General features: G+C 43.5%; 1 protein-coding gene across 2 annotated transcripts in view; it reads left to right on the top strand.

The window, feature by feature from the left end:
• The window catches only part of HIPK2 (homeodomain interacting protein kinase 2), a 162,829-nt gene that overhangs the window by 122,169 nt on the left and 20,517 nt on the right, over positions 1-20,143 (top strand). The window contains exons 6-10 of one of the 2 annotated variants that reach the window (XM_081038404.1): positions 1,224-1,408; positions 5,876-6,038; positions 9,303-9,429; positions 10,371-10,492; positions 18,547-18,689. In XM_081038404.1, coding sequence (XP_080894530.1) covers positions 1,224-1,408; positions 5,876-6,038; positions 9,303-9,429; positions 10,371-10,492; positions 18,547-18,689 — 740 coding nt within the window. Of the gene's footprint in view, positions 1-1,223; positions 1,409-5,875; positions 6,039-9,221; positions 9,430-10,370; positions 10,493-18,546; positions 18,690-20,143 lie in introns of both variants that reach the window. The other variant, XM_081038403.1, reaches the window with a different exon arrangement.

The following is a 20,143-nucleotide window of genomic DNA, read 5'->3' as shown; positions in this document are numbered from 1 at the left end:
ACTTCCCTTGTGTAACAAGGTACCACAGTTCTGGGGGCTTGAAGTTAGCAATCAAAGTATCCACAGGAAGATGTTCCCTCTGAAGACTCTAGGAAGAAACTGCCCCATGCCTCTTCTAGCTTCTAGCCCCTAACGGTCCTCAGTGTCCCGTCATCCCCATGCTCTGCTTCCTTCTTCGTGTGGCCTTCATCCTGTTTCCTCTTATTTCTGTGTCCAAATATCCCTCTTTTTTTCCCTCTTATAAAGACAGCAGTTATTGGATTTAGGGCCCAGCCTATTCCAGTTTGACCTCATTTTAACTTGATGACACCTGCAAAGACCCTATTTCCAAATCAGGCCACATTCACAGGACCCAGGGGTTAGGACGTACACATATCTTTTACAGGGACACAATTCCACACACTACACTCCGTCTCTGTCTTGGCTCACTGGAGAGACCACAGGCTCTCACCTTTGTGCTACAACTTCAGCTATTTTTAACATAAGGACTAGTCTAAAATCAGGGCAACCCAAAGTGAATTTTTCTTAAAAGCAATGAGAAATAAAGCTAGAGACCCATAAACACTTAGCACACCTCATACTGAAGATTAGTGTAACCAAAAACCGTGATAGTGAGTCAAGTATACTTGTCAGTTGATTGGAAGCTTAGATTGTCTGAGGAAAGTGAAATTGCTTTCCAGAGCATGCCTTGGAAAACACAGACAGCGCCACACAACTAGTCTTTTCAAAGGCTATCCTAGTATAGACTTGCTCTGGGAAGAAAAATTCTGTGTTCAGACATCCTGCTTGTCATGGTCAGAAGTAACCCCAATGAACACAAGGACTAAAATGATTCTGACCCTAACTCGGGGAGCTACAAGAAGACTGATACACGGTAGATGTAGGAGGGCTCACTCGGGCCCCTACATTTCCCTCTGAAGGTTAAATAAAGAAACCTTTTTGCATTTCATTTTGTACTGCTTGGTTGTAGTTATTGTTTTTTAATTGTAAAATACAGCTAGCATAAAATTTACCGTCTCACCATTTTTAATTGTACAATTCAGTCGTAGTAAGTACATTCACATTATTATGCAACTTATGACAGTGCCTCCAACAGGGCAGACACAGCCCCTTGGGAACTGGGAGGGAGTGACTGAGAGATTGGGGTACAGCTGCAGGAGAATAAGGGAAGTCGGGGAGGGGGGAGGCACAGCAGGGTCTCTCTAACCTATCCCCACTTACAGGTGAACATGACCACAGATTTGGAAGGCAGCGACATGTTGGTGGAAAAGGCAGACCGGCGGGAGTTCATCGACCTGTTAAAGAAGATGCTGACCATAGATGCTGATAAGAGAATCACTCCGATCGAAACCCTGAACCACCCCTTTGTCACCATGACACACTTACTCGACTTTCCCCATAGCACACAGTAGGTGTCCTGCTCGGGGCTTTATACCGGGGCTCAGCAAACTTTTTCTTTAAAGCCCGAGATAGTAAATATTTTTAGGTTTAATGGTCATACAGTCTCTGTCACAATCACTCAGCTCTGCTGTTCTGGCTGAAAGCAGCTGTAGACAATTCATAAATGAGTGAGGCTGTGATCCAATAAAACATTTCTAAAAACAGGTGGCCAGATTGGGACCCTGGGCCCCAGTTTGCTTTACCCCAATAAAGGAGGGGACGGTGGAGCATAGGAAAGTTCAGGGTTGCATGGACCAGACTCTGGGTGTCTGTGCATGAAGGGAGATGTTCAAAATGACTGGATACAGAGACAGAGCCACTTCTAATGCCAGAGGTCACCCCCAGGACCATTCCAGGGAGGACTCAGTCTAATTTGCATTGGGGTTTGTTCATTCATTCATTCATTCATTCATCCATCCATCCATCCATCCATTCAGCGTGCTGTGTGCTATGCCAGGTGCTGGGGGAACACTGGGGGGCTGAGGCAGAGATGGAGCCCCTGCCCACTGGAGCTTGCAGTCTGCAGGATAGAGAAAGGTATAAAACTAATGATACCCAAACAGCCAGGCTGATATCAGGGAAAGTAGAGGGTATGATGAGAGCGTGTGACGCAGGAGACGCTCTTGGGGCAGGACCAGCAAGATCCTGGGGAAGTGATGGCTGAAAGATGAGTGAGAGGGAACAGGTGGAAAGGCCCACGAAAGCAGAAAGGGCATGGCCTGTGCAGAGACGCCCCCACTGGCAGGGCCAACCCTGAGAGCTGGGGGACAGTGGGAGAGATGAGGCCCCAGGATGAGCCGAGCGTGAGCCTTCCGTGGTCAGGATTTGGGTCTTGGTCCTAAGAGTGATATGGCGTCGCTGCAGGACTTGTAAGCGGGAACTGGCTGGTCAGAGTGTGGTTACCAAGGGTCTTTCCGCTGCTGCTTGGTCATGTCAGTGAGCCAGGAAGACATGCCCATCACATTTGGCAATTTGGAAGCTGTCGGTAACTTAGTGGGAGCTGTTTCAGGGGATGGCAGAAGCAGAAACCCGCTTAGCAGGTTGAAAGACTGAGAGAGAGGTGAAGAAATAGGAACCTTTCAAGAAGGAAGGCTATGAAAGGGGAGGGAGGAAATAGAGGGGAGACTGAGGAGGGCCCAAGGGGGCTTTCTTTTAATATGGAAGAGACTTGAGCAATTTTAAATGCTGATGGGAGTGTCTGGTAGCACGTGAGAGAGTAAAGATAAAGGTTGCTCAGAAGAGAAGTTTCCTGAGACAGTGGATGGGGCTGGGATTCAGAGCACGGGTAGAGGAATAAGCCTCTGTCACTGGAAGGGTCGTGGATGTTGGCAGGTGTGCTGGTTTAGCGGAGCAGAGCTGAAGGAGTTCTTCAGCAGCTCTGTCTTCTCTTGTTGAGAGCAAGGTGGTTGGTGGTTTAAGAAGGGTAGGAAAGTTTAGGTAGTTGGAACAGAATACAGAGCAAATTGAACAGAGACATACAGTAGAATTGAGCATGGAGGTTGGACACGAATCATGTGGGGTGTAACTGAACTCCCCAGGTGAAGGCACAGAGAAAACAGGTAATTGGGTTCATCCAGGTTGGAGGTTTGCCAGGCGGCTAAGAGAAAAAGACAGATTGACAGACTTACGTTGTTGGCAATAGAGTAATATATAGGAAATGGGGTGGGTGCACAGTTCAGCTCATAACTGGATAATGAGAAATTTCACTTCAGCCTCTCAACCCCGAGGCACTTGGGATTTGAAATTCACATCCCTGGATGTCTGCAGGGAGCAGCAGTGTACTCAGGAGAGCACCAGATTTTAGTTAGGGTCAGGAGGAAAAGGGAATATGTGAGAAGAGGCTGGGGATAAGAGACCTTTGCAGAGTACAGTTGGCCCTGCCATGGCCAGACTCAAATAAGGCCGAGTCTCCAGGCTGGACTTGACCTTAACCAGCCTACAAGAAATGAATGGGTGGCGTCCACCACAGACTGTGCTTCCTCTAATTTCAGTTCTGTTCCTTATCAGTTAATGTTAAGCAAGTCAAATCATATTACAACAACCAGACACTGAGTCTTTAATTTAGAACCATGTTTGAAACAAGCAAACTGCAGTACAAAGAAGGAACTTGAACCCGTTTCTTGCAAACTCTTTTTGTTATGGGATTTGTCCTGTTTCTTGGTGTGGTAGGGGTAAGTCAAGGGGATGTCAGTTCAGCACCACAGAACAGTCTTTTTACATTCAGGGCTGAAGTGGGATGATTGAGGAACAGCTATGGGTAGGAGAAAGAAGGAGGGGTGCTCTCCAGAGGCTCCTGTTAGCCATCTGCACTAAGTTGATGAGACAGTCACCCACATAAAGTCACTGTCACGGTTGAATGACCTCAGGGTTCTATCCGTCCCTGGGTTCTATGAGGAAGCCGCAGTAGAATGCTTCACTGTCCTTGGTGAAGACTGAGCATGGAGGCCATGAGTGTCAGCTTCAAATTCAGAACTTGGTGAGGGTCCCAAGAGGACCACTGACCACTTATAACTCAGAAAAAAGGGCCTCAGAAGGAAAAACGGGTCTTTGAGCACACCTGGGCTTACCTGGCAGTCGGCCTAATCCCTAAAGTTCCCCAGAACTTGCTGGGAAGACTATGAGAAGTCCGGGCGAGAAGAAGCCTCCTGGCCCACCTGCTGTAGGCCCCACCCTTGGGGCTGGACCACAGCTGCCCCAACATCTAGATTAATAGTTGAAAGAGACCCCACCCATCCCTCCAAACCAGGACTCTAGTGCCCAAATTCCTTAAAAACCACTCTCCATAGGATTAACCCAACGTGAAAGTGTTTGCCTCTTCCTGAAACTCAAAACTCAAACTGTTTCATAATATTCTGAGTCTAAAAGCTTTGGGTTGAATTGTCACAAAATCAGTGAATCCGTTAACATATTCCAAAAAGACTACAAAATCCATCGTTTTATTGCTTAAGGTTCCATGTGAAAGCACTTAGCAGTGTGCTTGGTACTTAGAAGGTGCTCAAAACGTGTTGGCTTTACCAGCATTATTAGTTTTGGGTTTTTTTAGCTATTGGTTACCGTAGAGTCTGTTTTCCTTTCTCTCCAGGGTCAACAGTCAATAAACACTTATTTCATGGGTATTGTATGGCCAATGTAAGTCATCATCAACTCAGAAAGAAAGGATTCTCTGAGCATATCTAAGTCAGTTCGGAACATCTTTCATGGAAAGAGTGTTTTAGGATAGCCCGCTAGCCCCTGTTCGGCCCAAAATACGGCTTACCTCTGTGATATGCAGAAATAGTACATATTTGTAATCTTAGAATGGTAGAAAATTATTTATTTATATTCAGTTATTACATATAATTAAAATAAGTTTAACATTGAACTTTAAATGCTGTTTTATTATCTTGAATTTTGGCATTTAAGGTAAACTCAGTTTAGTTAGAAGAAGACACAGACGTCAGTGAGAAACCACGTATAAATTCTGAAGGACACTTCATGGTGGGTTATGATCCTGGTGTCAGCAACACATTTGTACTTTACTTTCATAATGAGGGTTTTGTTTTGATTCACAAATGCAGCAGAGGGTAGGGGCAAAGAGGGAGAGGGTTTTATTTCTTGTAACTGGGCAAGAATTAGAAAATAAAAAGGAAGGATGAAGGAAGTTCAAGAGGATGTCTATGTATGTGCATACATAAAGATTGCCAGGAATCAACTCTTGACCTTGGCAAATGACCTCTCCTCTCTAAATTTCATCCTTACTTGTAAAATAGGGGCAACAATGGTCTCACCACAGTGGTCGTGATTGTTGTAGGACTGAGTGAAAGCATCTGCACACAACAACCATACTTTCAATCAATGTTAGCTGCTATTATTAATTATTGCTATTATTGTTCTCATTACATCCACAATTCTGGTGGGAAGAGTGGCAATAGGGCCATAATAGGTTGGCTAGTTCCCTGGCTGTCCCCTAGATGGCGCTGGTGCCCCAGAATAGCTGGGAAAGATCAGACCAAGGAGCCCTCTTTGGGGAAGGTGGAGGCAGATCATAAGTTGCTGTTTAATGTTCTAAATCAAAGAACTTATATATTTGTTTATGGGCCAGAAAGTACTCTGAAAGCTGAGAATGAGCAGTGAAGTTGGAGGGAGATCAGCGATATGAGGAAATTGCGGTGAGAGCCATCAGATCTGTTGTGCCGTGGAGAACCTTTACCCATCCAGGGTGGGGAGAAGAGGTAGAAAGACAGTGGGGGAAACTCATCTAAATAACACTGACTGTTACACACACAGACTTTACATGAGAAATCCAGGAAATGTAGACTTAAAGTTAAGTTCCCCCAGTTTTGTTTCCTGTATAGATTAACTGTTCTCTCCTCTTGCCTCTCCATTTTCTCCCCCTTTATCCCACATTCCTCTTTTCTTTCCCTTATACCTCTGTCTCTGCCTTTTGCATGAACAGCGTCAAATCATGTTTCCAGAACATGGAGATTTGCAAACGTCGGGTGAATATGTACGACACAGTGAACCAGAGCAAAACCCCATTCATCACACACGTGGCCCCCAGCACATCCACCAACCTGACCATGACCTTCAACAACCAGCTGAACACTGTCCACAACCAGGTAAGTGGGGAGCAGAGGAAAAAGGCGGGGCTGACAGCATCAGGAATTGTATTTTCCCACCAAACCCAGTCAGGAGACAGAATTCCTTCCGTATCATATACAAGAGACAAAATTCCGCTAGTGTCATATTCAGTTCCATAAAAAGGTATTTGTTTCCAAGGTTATTTCCTCTGAGAGCCCCAGGCACTCTTTGTATCAACTGCTGGCCCCACTGAAAGATCCCTTACTAAAGATCCCTTAGTAAGGAAGTTGTTTCTGAGATGGTACCTCTTACCGCTTCCCTCTGTCCTGAAGCGGAAATAAGGTAAAGGAGATGCTATGATCCTTGTATATCGCGCATCAGCCTGGTAAAGAATTCTAGAACTGGGACACTAGCAATCATCCAGTCAGGCCCTCGTCCCTTGTCCCCACTCTGCTGGCTCCCCATGATCTCCTTTCAGATAGAATATGTTCTCTCTCCAAGTCGTGGGGAAATGCAGTTCATCAGTCTGTCACCAGAATCCCAGCATCTGGAACTGAAAGGGACCGAGAAACTAAGTTTTCTTCCCACAGATTTCCAGCCTTTTGCAGAAAATTAGCAGAATCTAGCACCTAACATGCTGCTTGCAATATAGATGGCACCCAGGGAATCTTGAATAAATACTCTCTAGGTCCTAGCTCAGGGGGTCTCTGTTATCTAAGACTTTTACTCCCATCTTACAATCTTACCACATCCCCCAAAGACATGTCCCTAGACTTTTTCAGTCTTAATGTCAATCTGTAATGACACCACTCCTCTTCGCATGTGCGTGCGCATGTACACACACACACACACACACCACACATACACACCCCTCCAGAGGAGAGGAGTGTGTACGTTCTAATCCTGAAGTATGAATGAATACCTCCGCCTGACCATCCACTCTTTTGGACAAGTCCCCTACTGTCACTGACCCTGTTTTCCTAGGTCATTCCTGTAGCACGTTGGGTTGCCAGTGCCTACTTTTACCTCCCAGTCTATCCTCTCTCTCTCTGCCTAAACTCTAAGAGAGGCCCCCTGAGGTCACTGGTGTTCTTAAAGCTCTCCTGAGAGAAAGAGCTCGTACTCTTTAAGGCCTAGAGTCCAGAAACAGCCCCTCCCAGCAGCTAGCCCAGCCCTCAGACTAAAGCATCGCAGCCAGACATGTGAGCTCCTGGACAGATCTCTCCATGGTTTTGTTCTTTATCACCAGAACCGCGTCACAATGAGTAGACTGGTGTGGCTGGTGCCAAGAGCTCGGGGAGCAGAGGGAGATCCATTTAGAAGGGAAGGTTGGCCAAACCGTGGGTAGGGAGTGCCAGACCAAAGGGCATAGGCAGTGTCCATTAGGCAGTGACTGGAGATTTTTGAGCAGGGCTGGTGACATGCACAAAGTAGTCTTTTAGAAAGAATTTTCTCGCCTCTGTGCCCAAGGACTGGAAGAGAAAGGGTACAGGCCAAAACATCACGAGTCAGAGCCTCACAGGTCCCAGGCACCGGGGGGGAGGGTCTCTGCTGAGGAAGTAGCCACTGAAAAGAGATGGGGCGGGGGGGACATTGCGAAGGGAGAAGCAGCAGGACCTGTGATTCATCAGAGGGTGAGACAGTCGAGGATATTGGTGCCCCAAAGAGGGAAGATTGGAGGACCCAAACCCGAGGGGAGTCTGGACTTTGGCGTGTGAGTCTGAGCAGGTCGTGGGAACTGTGTGTGTGGCCTTCGGGAGAGACGGGGCCACGGAGAGAACAGACAGGAAATACTAGACATGTCATCAGTAACAAAACACGGACACTGGGCCACACGTGTCGCCCACGCGTTCCCAGTCACATGAGCTGGAGGCTAGCTGTGTGATGTTACAGAGACGCTTAGCGTTACAATATGTATCTTAAAATGCACGCGTACTCCATGTGGTTAGTCATCACCTTCAAACAAATGAATTTGCTTTGCACCGAAATTCAGCATAAAAGCTAAGTATAAAAAATGTAAAGTGAAATTTCATCCTCTTATCAAATTTGGCACGCCTACATACCCTTCCTATAATTCTATGTTTGTGTGTGTCCAAGGTGTCCTTGTGGTTCCGTCTTCCTTATTCTTCAGTCCTCATAACCTCTAATGACCAGACCTCTTGTAAGCAATGGTGAATTTGAGCCACTGGTGACCTCCACCTGCGGTGATGGAGGATCCGTGTGGAGAAAGCTAAGGTGGAGTGAAAATGGACAACTCCCAGTTTAGAAGTTCTTTTCCTTCTGCCACACATGCTTGCTTCACATGGAAGTCCAGTCTCAGATGATGTTTCTTTCTGAAAGAGGAAAGAGAGAGGACATGATTTCCACATTTGTCTAACCCATCTGCTTTTCAAGTTTCTTGACCCACCAGCGTCTTTCTCTCTGCCTTCCAGCCTTAGCAGCTGAACACCAGTATAAGAGTGTACCAAGCTCAAAGAAGAAACACCCTCTACTCCATGTCTGTTTCTATAGCATATTTCTTTCCAGTAACTGCTGTGTAGCCACCAAGAGTATCTAAACAGTGCTCCCTTAGACCTGAACAAGACAGCCTCCTTGTGGGCCCCACCTCCAGATATGTGTGCTTCCACGTCACACTCTGGGTACCTGGGACCCTGGGCCTGGATTCAGCCTCCCAAGTATGGACCACACCCCCAGGTCCACATATGTGCGCCCAGAGCCCGTCACCTGTGGGATGGAGCCGGGGCCAGGAGAGAAGAAAGGCAGGACTTCAGCAACCCCCCCACTATGTTCCAGTACACAACCCAAGGACTCCCGGAGTCCTACACTCAAACCTGGCCTTCCAGATGAAGGCATATCTGTCAGAGTGGAAGGGCAGAACGTTCCTCGTTTCTAGCCTAATTTTTAACGTCACAATATTTAGACATACGAGTATGGTACGCGGGCATCAGTTTGCACTTTTGTCCAGGCCCCACACAACTTAGAACAGGCCTGAATATAAGCACCGAAGGTGATTCTGTGTCATGTGGCTGCAGGTGCCTGATTTTTCTCTTGACACTTCTCAACTGTATTTCCACTCCCCTCTGTTTTTGCTTCTTTGCTCTTGATTTTTGTTTGTTCTTCTTTGAGTTCATTTGTTTGATTTAGATTCGTGTCTCCCAACCTGCCACCACCCTCATTTTTTATTTTTGTTTATTTTTGTTTAATCCCCATCATTCCTTTAGGCTCCCACCTCCACCAGTGCCACTCTTTCCTTAGCCAATCCCGAAGTCTCCATACTAAACTACCACTCTGCACTCTACCAGCCCTCAGCGGCATCCATGGCTGCAGTGGCCCAGCGGAGCATGCCCCTGCAGACGGGAACAGCCCAGATTTGTGCCCGGCCCGACCCCTTCCAGCAAGCTCTAATCGTGTGTCCGCCCGGCTTCCAAGGTAAGCATGAGCAGACACAGCGTCTCCCCTGCTCCCGGCTGGACAGCCTCTGAGCTGCTGGCCCCACAGTGTTCCGTCATGGCAACTTCCTGGGGGAAAGCCCTCTTCCTTTCCTTTGGTGAGAGCACTGGCATCACTGAACTTGAGGCCCCTAGCCTACTATGGCCTCGAAACAATGGGAATTTGTTATTCCATCACCTGCCCATGATTTTATCCCTGGCCAGCTGTCTGTAAATAAGCACAGTGTTTGTGTGCTCCCATTGTTATGTTGATAGCAGCTCACATGCGATGCCCTCTGGGTGGCTTATCTACAGAAAAGTGCCAATCCCTGACAGCCCACCTGGTCCCAGTTCTCATCGAGAATGTAAATCTCTCTGAAAAGTCCCTCCCAGGCCACCCCCAAATGATTCTGTGGCCATGCAACCCCACACTCTTCTCCTGAGAGCACTAAGAAGCTGGCGTTGACCGGGTACTTGGTCACAGTTTACACGGAAAGTTCGAGAATTTGTTTTTGCAAACCCAGGAGGTAAGCATGTGCGGTTGCCCAGTTTCAGAGTCAGTGCAATTCCTAACGGACTCGTGTTCTCTCCCCAACACCCCAGGCTTTGACGTACATGATTTTTCTTCCTGTCAGAAGCAGTTGTTTTCCTGTCATAATTTGTCAGTGTAACTGTTCCACTTTTGGTTTTATAGACTTCTTAAATTGACCTTCTAGTGTTTGAACACATTCATAGTTTTTTTTTGTGGGGTTCTTTTCTTTTTGGTGTTTTAAAAAAATTTAAGTTAGAAACGAAAGGGGAGATTTCCACAGGACCGGGCAATACTGGTGGGATCTGATGCAAAGGGGAGTTGAGCGCTGACACGTTAGGAAGGCTGCATTCATCCAGCCAGTTCCGATCGCTCAGCTAACCCCTCTCTCCCTTGCCCATTGTCTGAAGCAGGATTGCAGCCCTCTCCCTCGAAGCATGCTGGCTATTCCGTGCGAATGGAAAATGCTGTTCCCATCGTCACCCAAGCCCCAGGAGCTCAGCCTCTTCAGATCCAACCAGGTCTGCTTGCCCAGGTAATTTTTTCGTTCTTATTCCTGGTATTGCCATTTATCCATGTCAGTGTTCCCAGAAGAGACGTCGCTCCCCCTATTGCCTCCCTGGCGGTGAGTTAGGTGCTTCGAATCATTAGAATACCTCCGTCATATTCTGGGTGACCCCAGGTGAATTACCTTCCTAAGTGTCTGGCTTACAATTCCAAGAAGAAATTTAGACACAGGGAGAGTCTGGGGAAATTATTACTATTATTGTATCTTTCTAATGCAAATTAATATGGGAGACCTCAGTTTTCATCCTAACTCTACTAATAACTCTCTGTAACCTACAGCAAGTGAGTTAACATTTGTTTGCCTTGATTTTCTTCCTGGTAAAATAGAAATTATTTTCTTAGCGCCAAAGAAGACTTGGAGGTGAATCTCCTTATTTTATAGTTGAAAAGCCAGGATCACAGAAGCTGTGAGCTGGAACCTTCCTTATCTGTTTACATTGGTACTCTGATGGTAGAATAAGAGGGGAGAGTGGTTAAAAATGTGTCAAGTGCTGCGGAAATTTAAGGTAACACGCGATGCGATGACAATGGCCGTGATACTTGAACCTTAACGTATACATCATCATTAGGCCGGGCACTTCAGAAATCATTACTGATGTCCTCCCCAGAAACACACTAAGGTATTTGTCTTCTTTTGACAAATAGGGAAAATGAGGCACAATCACCGGCCTAAAATCACACAGCAATTTGGTGACAGAACCAGGACACAAACCCAACAAGTCTGACGTCAGCATCTGTGTTTTAACCACCGAGCTAAACTGCTTCCAAATAATCATTTCTGTTGTTGGTACCAAGGACACTTTGACCTAAATGTTGGTAGTTTAGAAGCACGTTTATTTTTATTTTCTTTTATGTATTTTTTATTTTTTTAAAGATTTTATTGGGGAAGGGGAACAGGACTTTATTGGGGAACAGTGTGCACTTCCAGGACTTTTTTCCAAGTCGAGTTGTCCTTTCAGTCTTAGTTGTGGAGGGCGCAGCTCAGCTCCAGGTCCAGTTGCTGTTTCTAGTTGCAGGGGGCGCAGCCCACCATCCCTTGGGGAGTCAAACCGGCAACCTTGTGGTTGAGAGGACAGACTCCAACCAACTGAGCCATCCGGGAGCTCAGTGGCTGGCTGCTCAGCTCAAGGTGCCGTGTTCAATCTTAGTTGCAGGGGGCGCTGCCCACCATCCCTTGCGGGAGTCGAGGAATCGAACTGGCAACCTGTGGTTGAGAGCCCACTGGCCCATGTGGGAATCGAACCGGCAGCTTTCAGAGTTAGGAGGATGGAGCTCTAACCACCTGAGCCACCGGGCAGGCCTCTTTATTTTTATTTTTCATTTTATTTTATTTTATTTTATTTTATTTTATTTTATTTTATTTTATTTTATTTTATTTTTAAGGTTTTATTGGGGAACAGTGTGCATCTTTATTTTTAAATAAGATAGGTTCCCAAAAGCTTTTCTCGAAGTGTTTTCAAAGACATTTTATTTGTGGTGTCTTTTGTTGAATAGAAGTTTTGGTTTTCATATTAATGTAGTCAAATTACATACGTCTGTTTTGGGCCTTCTATTTCATTCCATTGGCCTCTCTAATATCCTATTGTCTTAACTATTATAACTTCAATGTGTGTATTGGTATCTGGTAGGGAAAGCCCTGCTCCCACAGCGTTCTTCAAAATTTCCTTGTCTGTTCTTTTCCTTTCACGTTTCCATGTAAATTTAAATATCACTCTTACATAAAAATTTTAGTTCCAAAAAAAAAAATTCTGGTTTGTATTTATTGGACTTGCCCTAAATTTATATTTACTTCAGAACTACTGACATTTCATCCCTGAACATGATACGACTGTTATTCCTCTCATAAAAGTTTCCTTTTGTTGGAATAATTCTTAAATATTAACTTATTTCTAATTATTTGTCTTTGGTTTATAGCAATATACTGACTTTGGTCTATTGAGTTTGTTATCTAGCAATCCTTCTAAACTCTGTTTATTTCTGATTGTTTCTGTGAATTCTCTTTGATTTTCTATGTGGACAATCCTTTTATTTGCCAATAATAGTTTTGTTTCTTCCTTCCTAATCCTTATACTTTATCGTTCTGATATCACTGTGCTGACAGCACCTCCAAAACAATGTTTAATAACAGTATTGATATTGGGCATCTTTAACTTGTACCTAATTTTAAAGGAAATTCTAGCTGTTTGCCATTAGGTATTTTGTTTACTAACAATATTGATAGAGACACTTTGTCAAGTTTGCTAAATTTTTTTGATGAATGAATACTAAATTGCATCAAATGTTCTTTCTGCATCTATTGAAGTACTCATAAGTTTTTGTTCCTTAATCTGTTAATGTAGCAAGTTACTTAATAGATTTTGTCATGTTAAACTATTCTTGTATTGCCGAGATCAACTTTATTTGATCATGTTGCGTTTGATATGTTTGCATTGCTTTTCAATACCAGATTGTTTGTAAATACTGTAGTTAGTGTTTTGTGTTTGCAAGTGAAAATGGCATATAATTTCTCTTTCTTATAGAATCCTTATCTGATTTGGGCATCAAGGTTATACCAGTCTCATAAAATATGTTGGATATTATTATCTCTTCTTCTGTTTTCTGGAACAGCTTGTTTAAGATTGATATTAACCGCTGTTCATCTCTTTGTTCGTACGTCCAAATTGACACTGCAAGTCACCACTAACACCAGCTTCCGGTGACACACAGTTTTGTCTTCCTGGAAGTGTGTAAACAGAGAACCTTCTGTATTTAAAGCCGACCCTCTACTCCTACCTTTTGCACTGGTCCTCACAGCTTTCTTTTGTTTGCCCAGTTTGGTAGGAGGGAGTTCAGAGAAGGCCAAGACAGAGCATGAGAAAGAACTACAGCTCACTCCAGGCCAAAGTAGCTAGTTCATATTTTATCCGAGTGGCAGAAATCCAGGCCAGTCTCCCAGCGCTCCTCCTCTGTGGGCTAAAACCTAAAGAATCACATATACCTTAAAGGGTACTTTTAAAACCATTTTTGTGTTTGCACATTTAACCTTAGTAACCCCAGAACCACCTCTGAAAGAAATAATAATTAGCACCTCTTATCAGCTAAAACAGACATTCTTCATTGTTCAGTTGGGTGGAAACCAATAGGCTCAGTGTTTCTGAATGTGTTATCAGTCCTTTAATCATAGCAGGGAAGAGCTTTTACCTGTTGCTGACTTGAAAAACAGTCTCTAGGATGCTGTAAATTTCCTAACCTAAAGCTGTAACTGGGAAAGTGAACAAAAAATATATATATACAGGATTTTAATTACTACAGTGTTTATAACAAGGAACTGCTGGGAGCACGTTGAATGTTTGTCAGCAGGAGATTTGTTAAATTGATATGTGCATGAAATGGAACCCCATGTAGCAATTAAGAAGCACATGGGAGACCAGTGTGTCTTCACACGCAATGATTTCTAAGCTCTACTAAGTAAGAAATTCCTAACCTATCCAGTGTCATGTTGTGTCTTTTGTTTGTTGCTTGCTTTCTTTTTCTCTCTGCTTGTCACGTAACCCATGCCAATATGTCAGCTTGGTATGAGGGAGCTCTCTCCTAGAAATTTTTAAATGGTCCCTTCAAAGGACAAAAATAAGCTAACCTATAGAAACTAGTATGGTAGCTATTTAAAAAAATAGCAATCACTAAACATTTAAACAGATGCCTTCATTTTTCTCTGGATAAGTTTCTAGGTTTTAAGTTTCTAGTATTTATGTTAAATATATCCAAAACGTTGGCATCATTCTTTTTAGCTAAATATTTAAACCTTTTCAAGTATTTTATTAGTGAAAGTTTAGACACGGAGTCTTTTGAATCCATTGCTCCCGTTAGTTTTGTTTGCTTTGCCCTTCCTCTCCACACCTCCCAGCAGTGTCTCGTGTCCCTCAGAGGGGAACAGTCTCTCTGGGGCATCCTAAGGATGTGTGCCTGGAAGGAGAAGGTGTCATCACACCCTCTTGTTTCAGTGACATGAAATGGCCTTTGTGGATCGCCTTAGAGTAATGCTGTTTTGATACTGCCTGAAAGCTGCTGTCACCTCTTTCCTCCCAAGCCCAAAGCCAGAGCTAGCATCTTGACCACCATTAGAAATCGTGAAGGACTCGGGAAAGGTGAGACATGGGAAGTACAGTTCTTGGTTGAGATGGTATTGAATTTCTGTCACTCTTCACATGGCAGGATTCATAACCCACTTTGATGAGCAAGGCTGGAACAGACTCACAGTCCCCCAAGATGTAGAGATGTCTGTTTGCCAGCTCCTTGTAGACCCCATTCTTCTGTGAAGACGTTTTTTACATTCTTGTAGCCAATCAGCTCATCACCTGAACCCCATTAAATATTTCCCTGAAGGACAAACTGTTGGCTTGAACTCTTTGAACTGTCCAGAATACAACACTCAAACCTCCTTTAGTAACATTTTCAGCAGCTGGTCTTCCCTACCATTCTCTCTTGCTTGGTGCCTGATAATTGTTAATGAACAAGACCTTTTCATACCACTTTTACGCAGTTACCTCCATGGCTCATTCTGAATAGGGACGTGCATTTTGGGTAGCATCTCCAGAAAGAGCTCCCGGGAGTATACTGGCTGAGAGCATGGGCTCTGGAATTCCTGTGTTCGGATGCCAGCCCCACCACTTCCTGGTTATATGACTTAGGGGGAGTTTTTGTTTTAATATTCTTTTTCAAAGTAATACGTATACACAATTTTTAAAGTTAAATGCCACCACAAGCTTAAACAAAAATAATAGTCTCCTGCTGTATCCCATCCCCAATATCCACTCCCCCAAAATAATAATTTTTAACTGTTTTATTTTATTTAGCTCCATGTTTCTAAAGAACATGATTAAAATGCTTTTTTACTGATTTTTCCATGTTCGGCACCGATTGACTTCCTACTCTGGAAGACAAAGGCTTAGCTCTCTAACCCCCCATCCCCATAACACACACGCATGCTCATGTGCTCACTCTCTTCCTCTCTCTTTCACCCACTCACTCATCCCTTTTCTCATTCCTCCCGTATCATTTTTTATTCACCCACCTTGCATTATTTACATAATTATTGTCATCAATATTGTATAATATTATTCTCAGCTGAGCCTCATATTATAGTGAGTCTATTTCCTTTCCTGTACAACTTGTTTTTCCTGGAGTTTTGGATGTCTCATTTTTTCGTGGGATTAGTTTCCTCCATGTATATCTATTATTATGCAGCCCAAAACTCTTCCAGAGCTGCAAAAGGTCTGTGTTTGATGTGTTTGACCATATTAAGAAGTTCAGTGTGTTGTTACTTTTTTCTCTTTCTGATGATGATGTTTTGGTATCTTTCTGAAGCTTTTAGAAGACTCCCTTTGTCCATGGTGGTCTGAAATATGACTACATGCTTTCTTATAGATCTTTCTTCATACATTGTCCTGCACACCCTATTTACCTTTTTAATCTGGAAATTCTTCTTCTATTTTTCCTTTGTTAATTTCTTCCCCTCAATTTTCTGTTTTTCTTTGTGGAATTCTTATTAATTGGGTGTTGATACTTCTGAATTGAGCTTCTGATTTTTGTTATCTTCCCCCCCCCCTTATTTTCTCATATATATATTCTATCTGTGACTGATTTTTCTCACCTTTTTTTAAAACTTCGATGGAATTGTTAATCTCTGTCATCATTTCCAAGAGTTCTTTCTTGTTCTCTAAATACAGATATGGATAGATATATGTTCCTATATATGGTCTTGTTTCATGGAGAGAGAGAGAGAGCAAGAGAGAGAGAGGATATCTATATCTCTATATAGATATAGAAATATATTAACTCTGTGAGGACATTAATTACAAATTTTTGGAAATTTTCTCTTCTGTTTTGATTTCCTCTGAGTTTCTTTTTTTGTTTTAGTCCCTTTCATGTTAGAAGCTTCCTTTAATATCTGGTGAACCTTGGCTGTTCATTCATATTTTGGACTAAAGCACTAAAAAACTAACTGGGAAGATTGGGGGGAGGTGGCAGGACTACTGAACGTGGGCTTCTCTGCAGGCTGATAAGGAGTGAGCCCAGCGTTTTCATCGGCAGATCCCCTGATCTTCCAATGCGATCTGTCATTTTTTTCTAGTGAACTAGTCAGTTCACTAGAGAGAATTCCTCCAGCCTTCTGCTTTGGGATGGAGCCTACATTCCAGAGATCTGGAAACCAACAGGTGAAGGAATCTCCTGGTTTAATATGCAGACTTGACCTTAGATTCCTTCAGTCTGCTAACTCCGTTAGTAATTACCCTTCTGTTTTACAGTTTCTAAAATTTTGTTAACTGTTTTCGTCTCTCCCTGTTCTTTGTCCTTGTGGATCTATATATATATATATATGTATTTTATTCCTTTGCTATCATTTTAGTTGGGTTGAGAGCAACAAATATATGTTTAATTTACCATATTTCTGGACAAGCTAAGTTCTGTGTGTTTCAGTTTATTAATCTGAGAAATGGGAGAAAATAATAGTCTCCCAGGATAGATGTTAGTTAAGATGAAGTCAGAAAATCCATTGATGGTCTTTGCTGTGCTTAGCACACAATATGCATCAAGAAATATTAGCTCTAATTTTATAAATTATAAAGTAGTAATAAGTTATAAATTGTAGCAATGTCGGATGAAGTGTCATCGCAAATGAGTTGAACATACCAATCAATGTGAAAGAGGTTAAAAAAAAAAGAGCCATTTACCTCATCTCTTTGAGGTAAAATGTTAATATCCACTTTAGGGAGAGAGGGGGAAATGATGTTCTTAGCTTAGTATCAACATTTATTATTTTAAAATGTTAGTCAAAACACATGCTTTTCATGAGATCTGAAATGAGTTTCAGACAAAGTCAGTAGCAGCCTTACTGCCAACAAAGTTATTATTTATTTAACATTTTGAGCTTGTAACTCTTTTAATCAATTAAATTGTTTTTCTGCTTATTTTGTTTGAATTCAATAAAACTGAAATACAATTAACAATAATTAACTACCTTGCTAGAATTGTTCCTTTATCAATATTTATTAAGCCCTTGCTGTATAATCTGTGATCCCTGAGTTTTCTGCCGATATCAGAAGAGATCAATGAGTTAACAGGTACTATCAAAATAACAAATAAGAAATCTCACTGAGCCTCTTCTGTTACATGAGATCAATGGACCAGGTGAACTGTCCATTCAGATCTAAAATGTGATCATATCATTTTTACACCCATTGCTGTTGATTAAGCCTTGATTCAAATTTGTAACCCATTTCCAGAAGTGCTTATGTGTTCATATGAGCCCAAATACACCTAGAAGACACATGCACACTTTGTGGAACACTACATTGTATAAATTACCCAACGTTGGTTGTGTCCAGCCTGATAGAAAAAGAGAGATAACTGAGATCCCAAATCTTTAAATTCTTGACCTGCCGAAGATTTTACTTTAGTGGTGTTCCTTTAAGTGTCCAACTTTGGACAGCTGTGTCCAGTCTGAATCATTTAATGACCAGAGACAAGCAGAATAGTGATTTGAGGATACAGAGATCTTAAAACACACACACACACACACACACACACACACACACACACACACACAGTAAGTCTATTCAAGGAGCAATCAGGAAAATTCATTTTAGATGTCTTAGAAAAATTTTAATAAGAAGAATCAAGCTGTAGCTTTCTAGCTTTCATTTTTGCTTTGAGAGATCAAGGTAATTCTCAATTAAGCTTAAAGACCTAGCTAAGAATTTTATTTCACATTTGCTTGCTCTCAGATGCAGGCAAGTACCAGATATTTGGTGATGTCAGAATTATGTTAATGAATCCCTTCCATACAACTCTTTGCCCATGTACACATTGTCTTCTGTGTAGTTCACATATGTTCATTGTAGCTCCCCTTAACTTCGGTTTTGAGGCCAAAGAGCAGGTCTTTCACACCCATCATAAAGACTAGCACAGACTAAGTACTTGACTCATGCAAATTGATCACGTGATCAACAAACATGGTGATTGCAAACGTCCTCTGTTCTACAGCAGGCCTGGCCAAGCGGGACCCAGCAGATCCTACTTCCCCCGGCGTGGCAGCAGCTGACTGGAGTGGCCACCCACACATCAGTGCAGCACGCAACTGTGATTCCCGAGACCATGGCAGGCACCCAGCAGTTGGCCGACTGGAGGTAAGCAGGAGAGCAGGCATGTCTAGGCTGGGAGGGAGGTCTGCCGCTGACCTACAGAGCTGCCAGGCTGGCCTGTACCCGAATTCCCCGATTTGTAGAAAGCTTTTTAAATTAAAAAGAATATTGTGTAGAATATGACTTCAGTGTGAGGAGAGGTAATTTTTAAATGAATGTACCAGAAGAAAATCAGCTTCATTACTTTATGGTCAGTTGTCACTTTCACCCCAAAATTCAGCTACATCATTAAATCACCACTGTAATTCACTGAACTTGGCTCTAGATGATTTTTGATTATTGCTCAGAATTAAATTCCACTCCCAAAAAACAACGATTTGTCACCAGTGTAAGAATGCAGGAGAGAGTCCCCGAGGCTCCTCAGCAATTCTAGAAAGTGTTCTCAAGGTGTTTGAGATGCGGGCACACTGGGGGCTTCTCAGCTCTCCCAGGAAAAGGCTTGACAGATGGGGTTCGTTTCGAATGGCAGACTCTGATTCGTTTGCTGAGTGTGGCTCTTCAGTTAATACGTGGTCATAACTTACAGACTGAAGTCCACTTTCCACAGTCCCCAGAAGCATCCAGCTGACAGCCACCAGCACGTCCTACCCCCTGCATCTGTTTCCAGAACCCATCTATCCCCTTGGCTGACTTTCTTACCCGTCCTTTGCTCTGTTGTTTTACAGCCCCTTTCCACTTTGCCTTGTACCTCCGCCCACCCCATCCCAGCACCACCACCAGTGCAGAGCCAAACGGCAACCCCCCCAAGTTGTCCCCAGCTTCCCATTCCCCATGAGAGGCAGTTTGGGCTCTCATTCCGTGCAAACATTAGGGCAGGTCATACCCCTCACCCTCTGACAGGCTCCATGCCAACTAGGGGCCTCCCCCGCAGTTCCTTTTCTGCCCTAAAAGCCGATTATGAATGAAGAGCTCTCAGTAACACGCAGAAGGGTAGAGCTATAAGCCCCCAGTCAAGCCTCAGCTGCAGCTTCCTCCATTCCTCCATTTAATTTTCTGACCAGTGAAGAGAGCATATAGGCTCTTTCCCACACCCCCCCTCACCTCTCACTGGCAGCCCCTCATGTCCAGCCCCACTCACTGGTAAAACCGGGTTCAATCCTGGCTCTGCATGGCCTGGGCGAGTGACTTGACCTTTATGAGCTTCGGTTTCTTCTTCCGTAGAATGGGGATAATAAGGGTGGGGATCATCCTACCTCATAGGATTGTCGGGGGCTTAAATAAGATAAAATAGAAAGCACTTGACCTGAATTTAACACGTACCATCCAGTGCCTGGTACACGACAGGGAACACACAAATCTCTTTCTTCCTTTCCCCTGCTGGCATCGGTTCATGCTCAAGACCACGTCCCCTCTCCAGCTTATTAGGAAAACAATCAAGTGGAAAACATTTGCCCAGTTTTTCTTTTGTTCTCACCCCTTTTTCTCCTAAAAGACCACAT

The sequence above is a fragment of the Rhinolophus hipposideros genome (genome assembly GCF_964194185.1).
Source record: "Rhinolophus hipposideros genome assembly, chromosome: 25".
NCBI classification, from domain to species: domain Eukaryota; kingdom Metazoa; phylum Chordata; class Mammalia; order Chiroptera; family Rhinolophidae; genus Rhinolophus; species Rhinolophus hipposideros.
The sequence above is the reverse complement of the archived record's forward strand: the minus strand, read 5'-3'. Positions and strand labels throughout refer to the sequence as shown.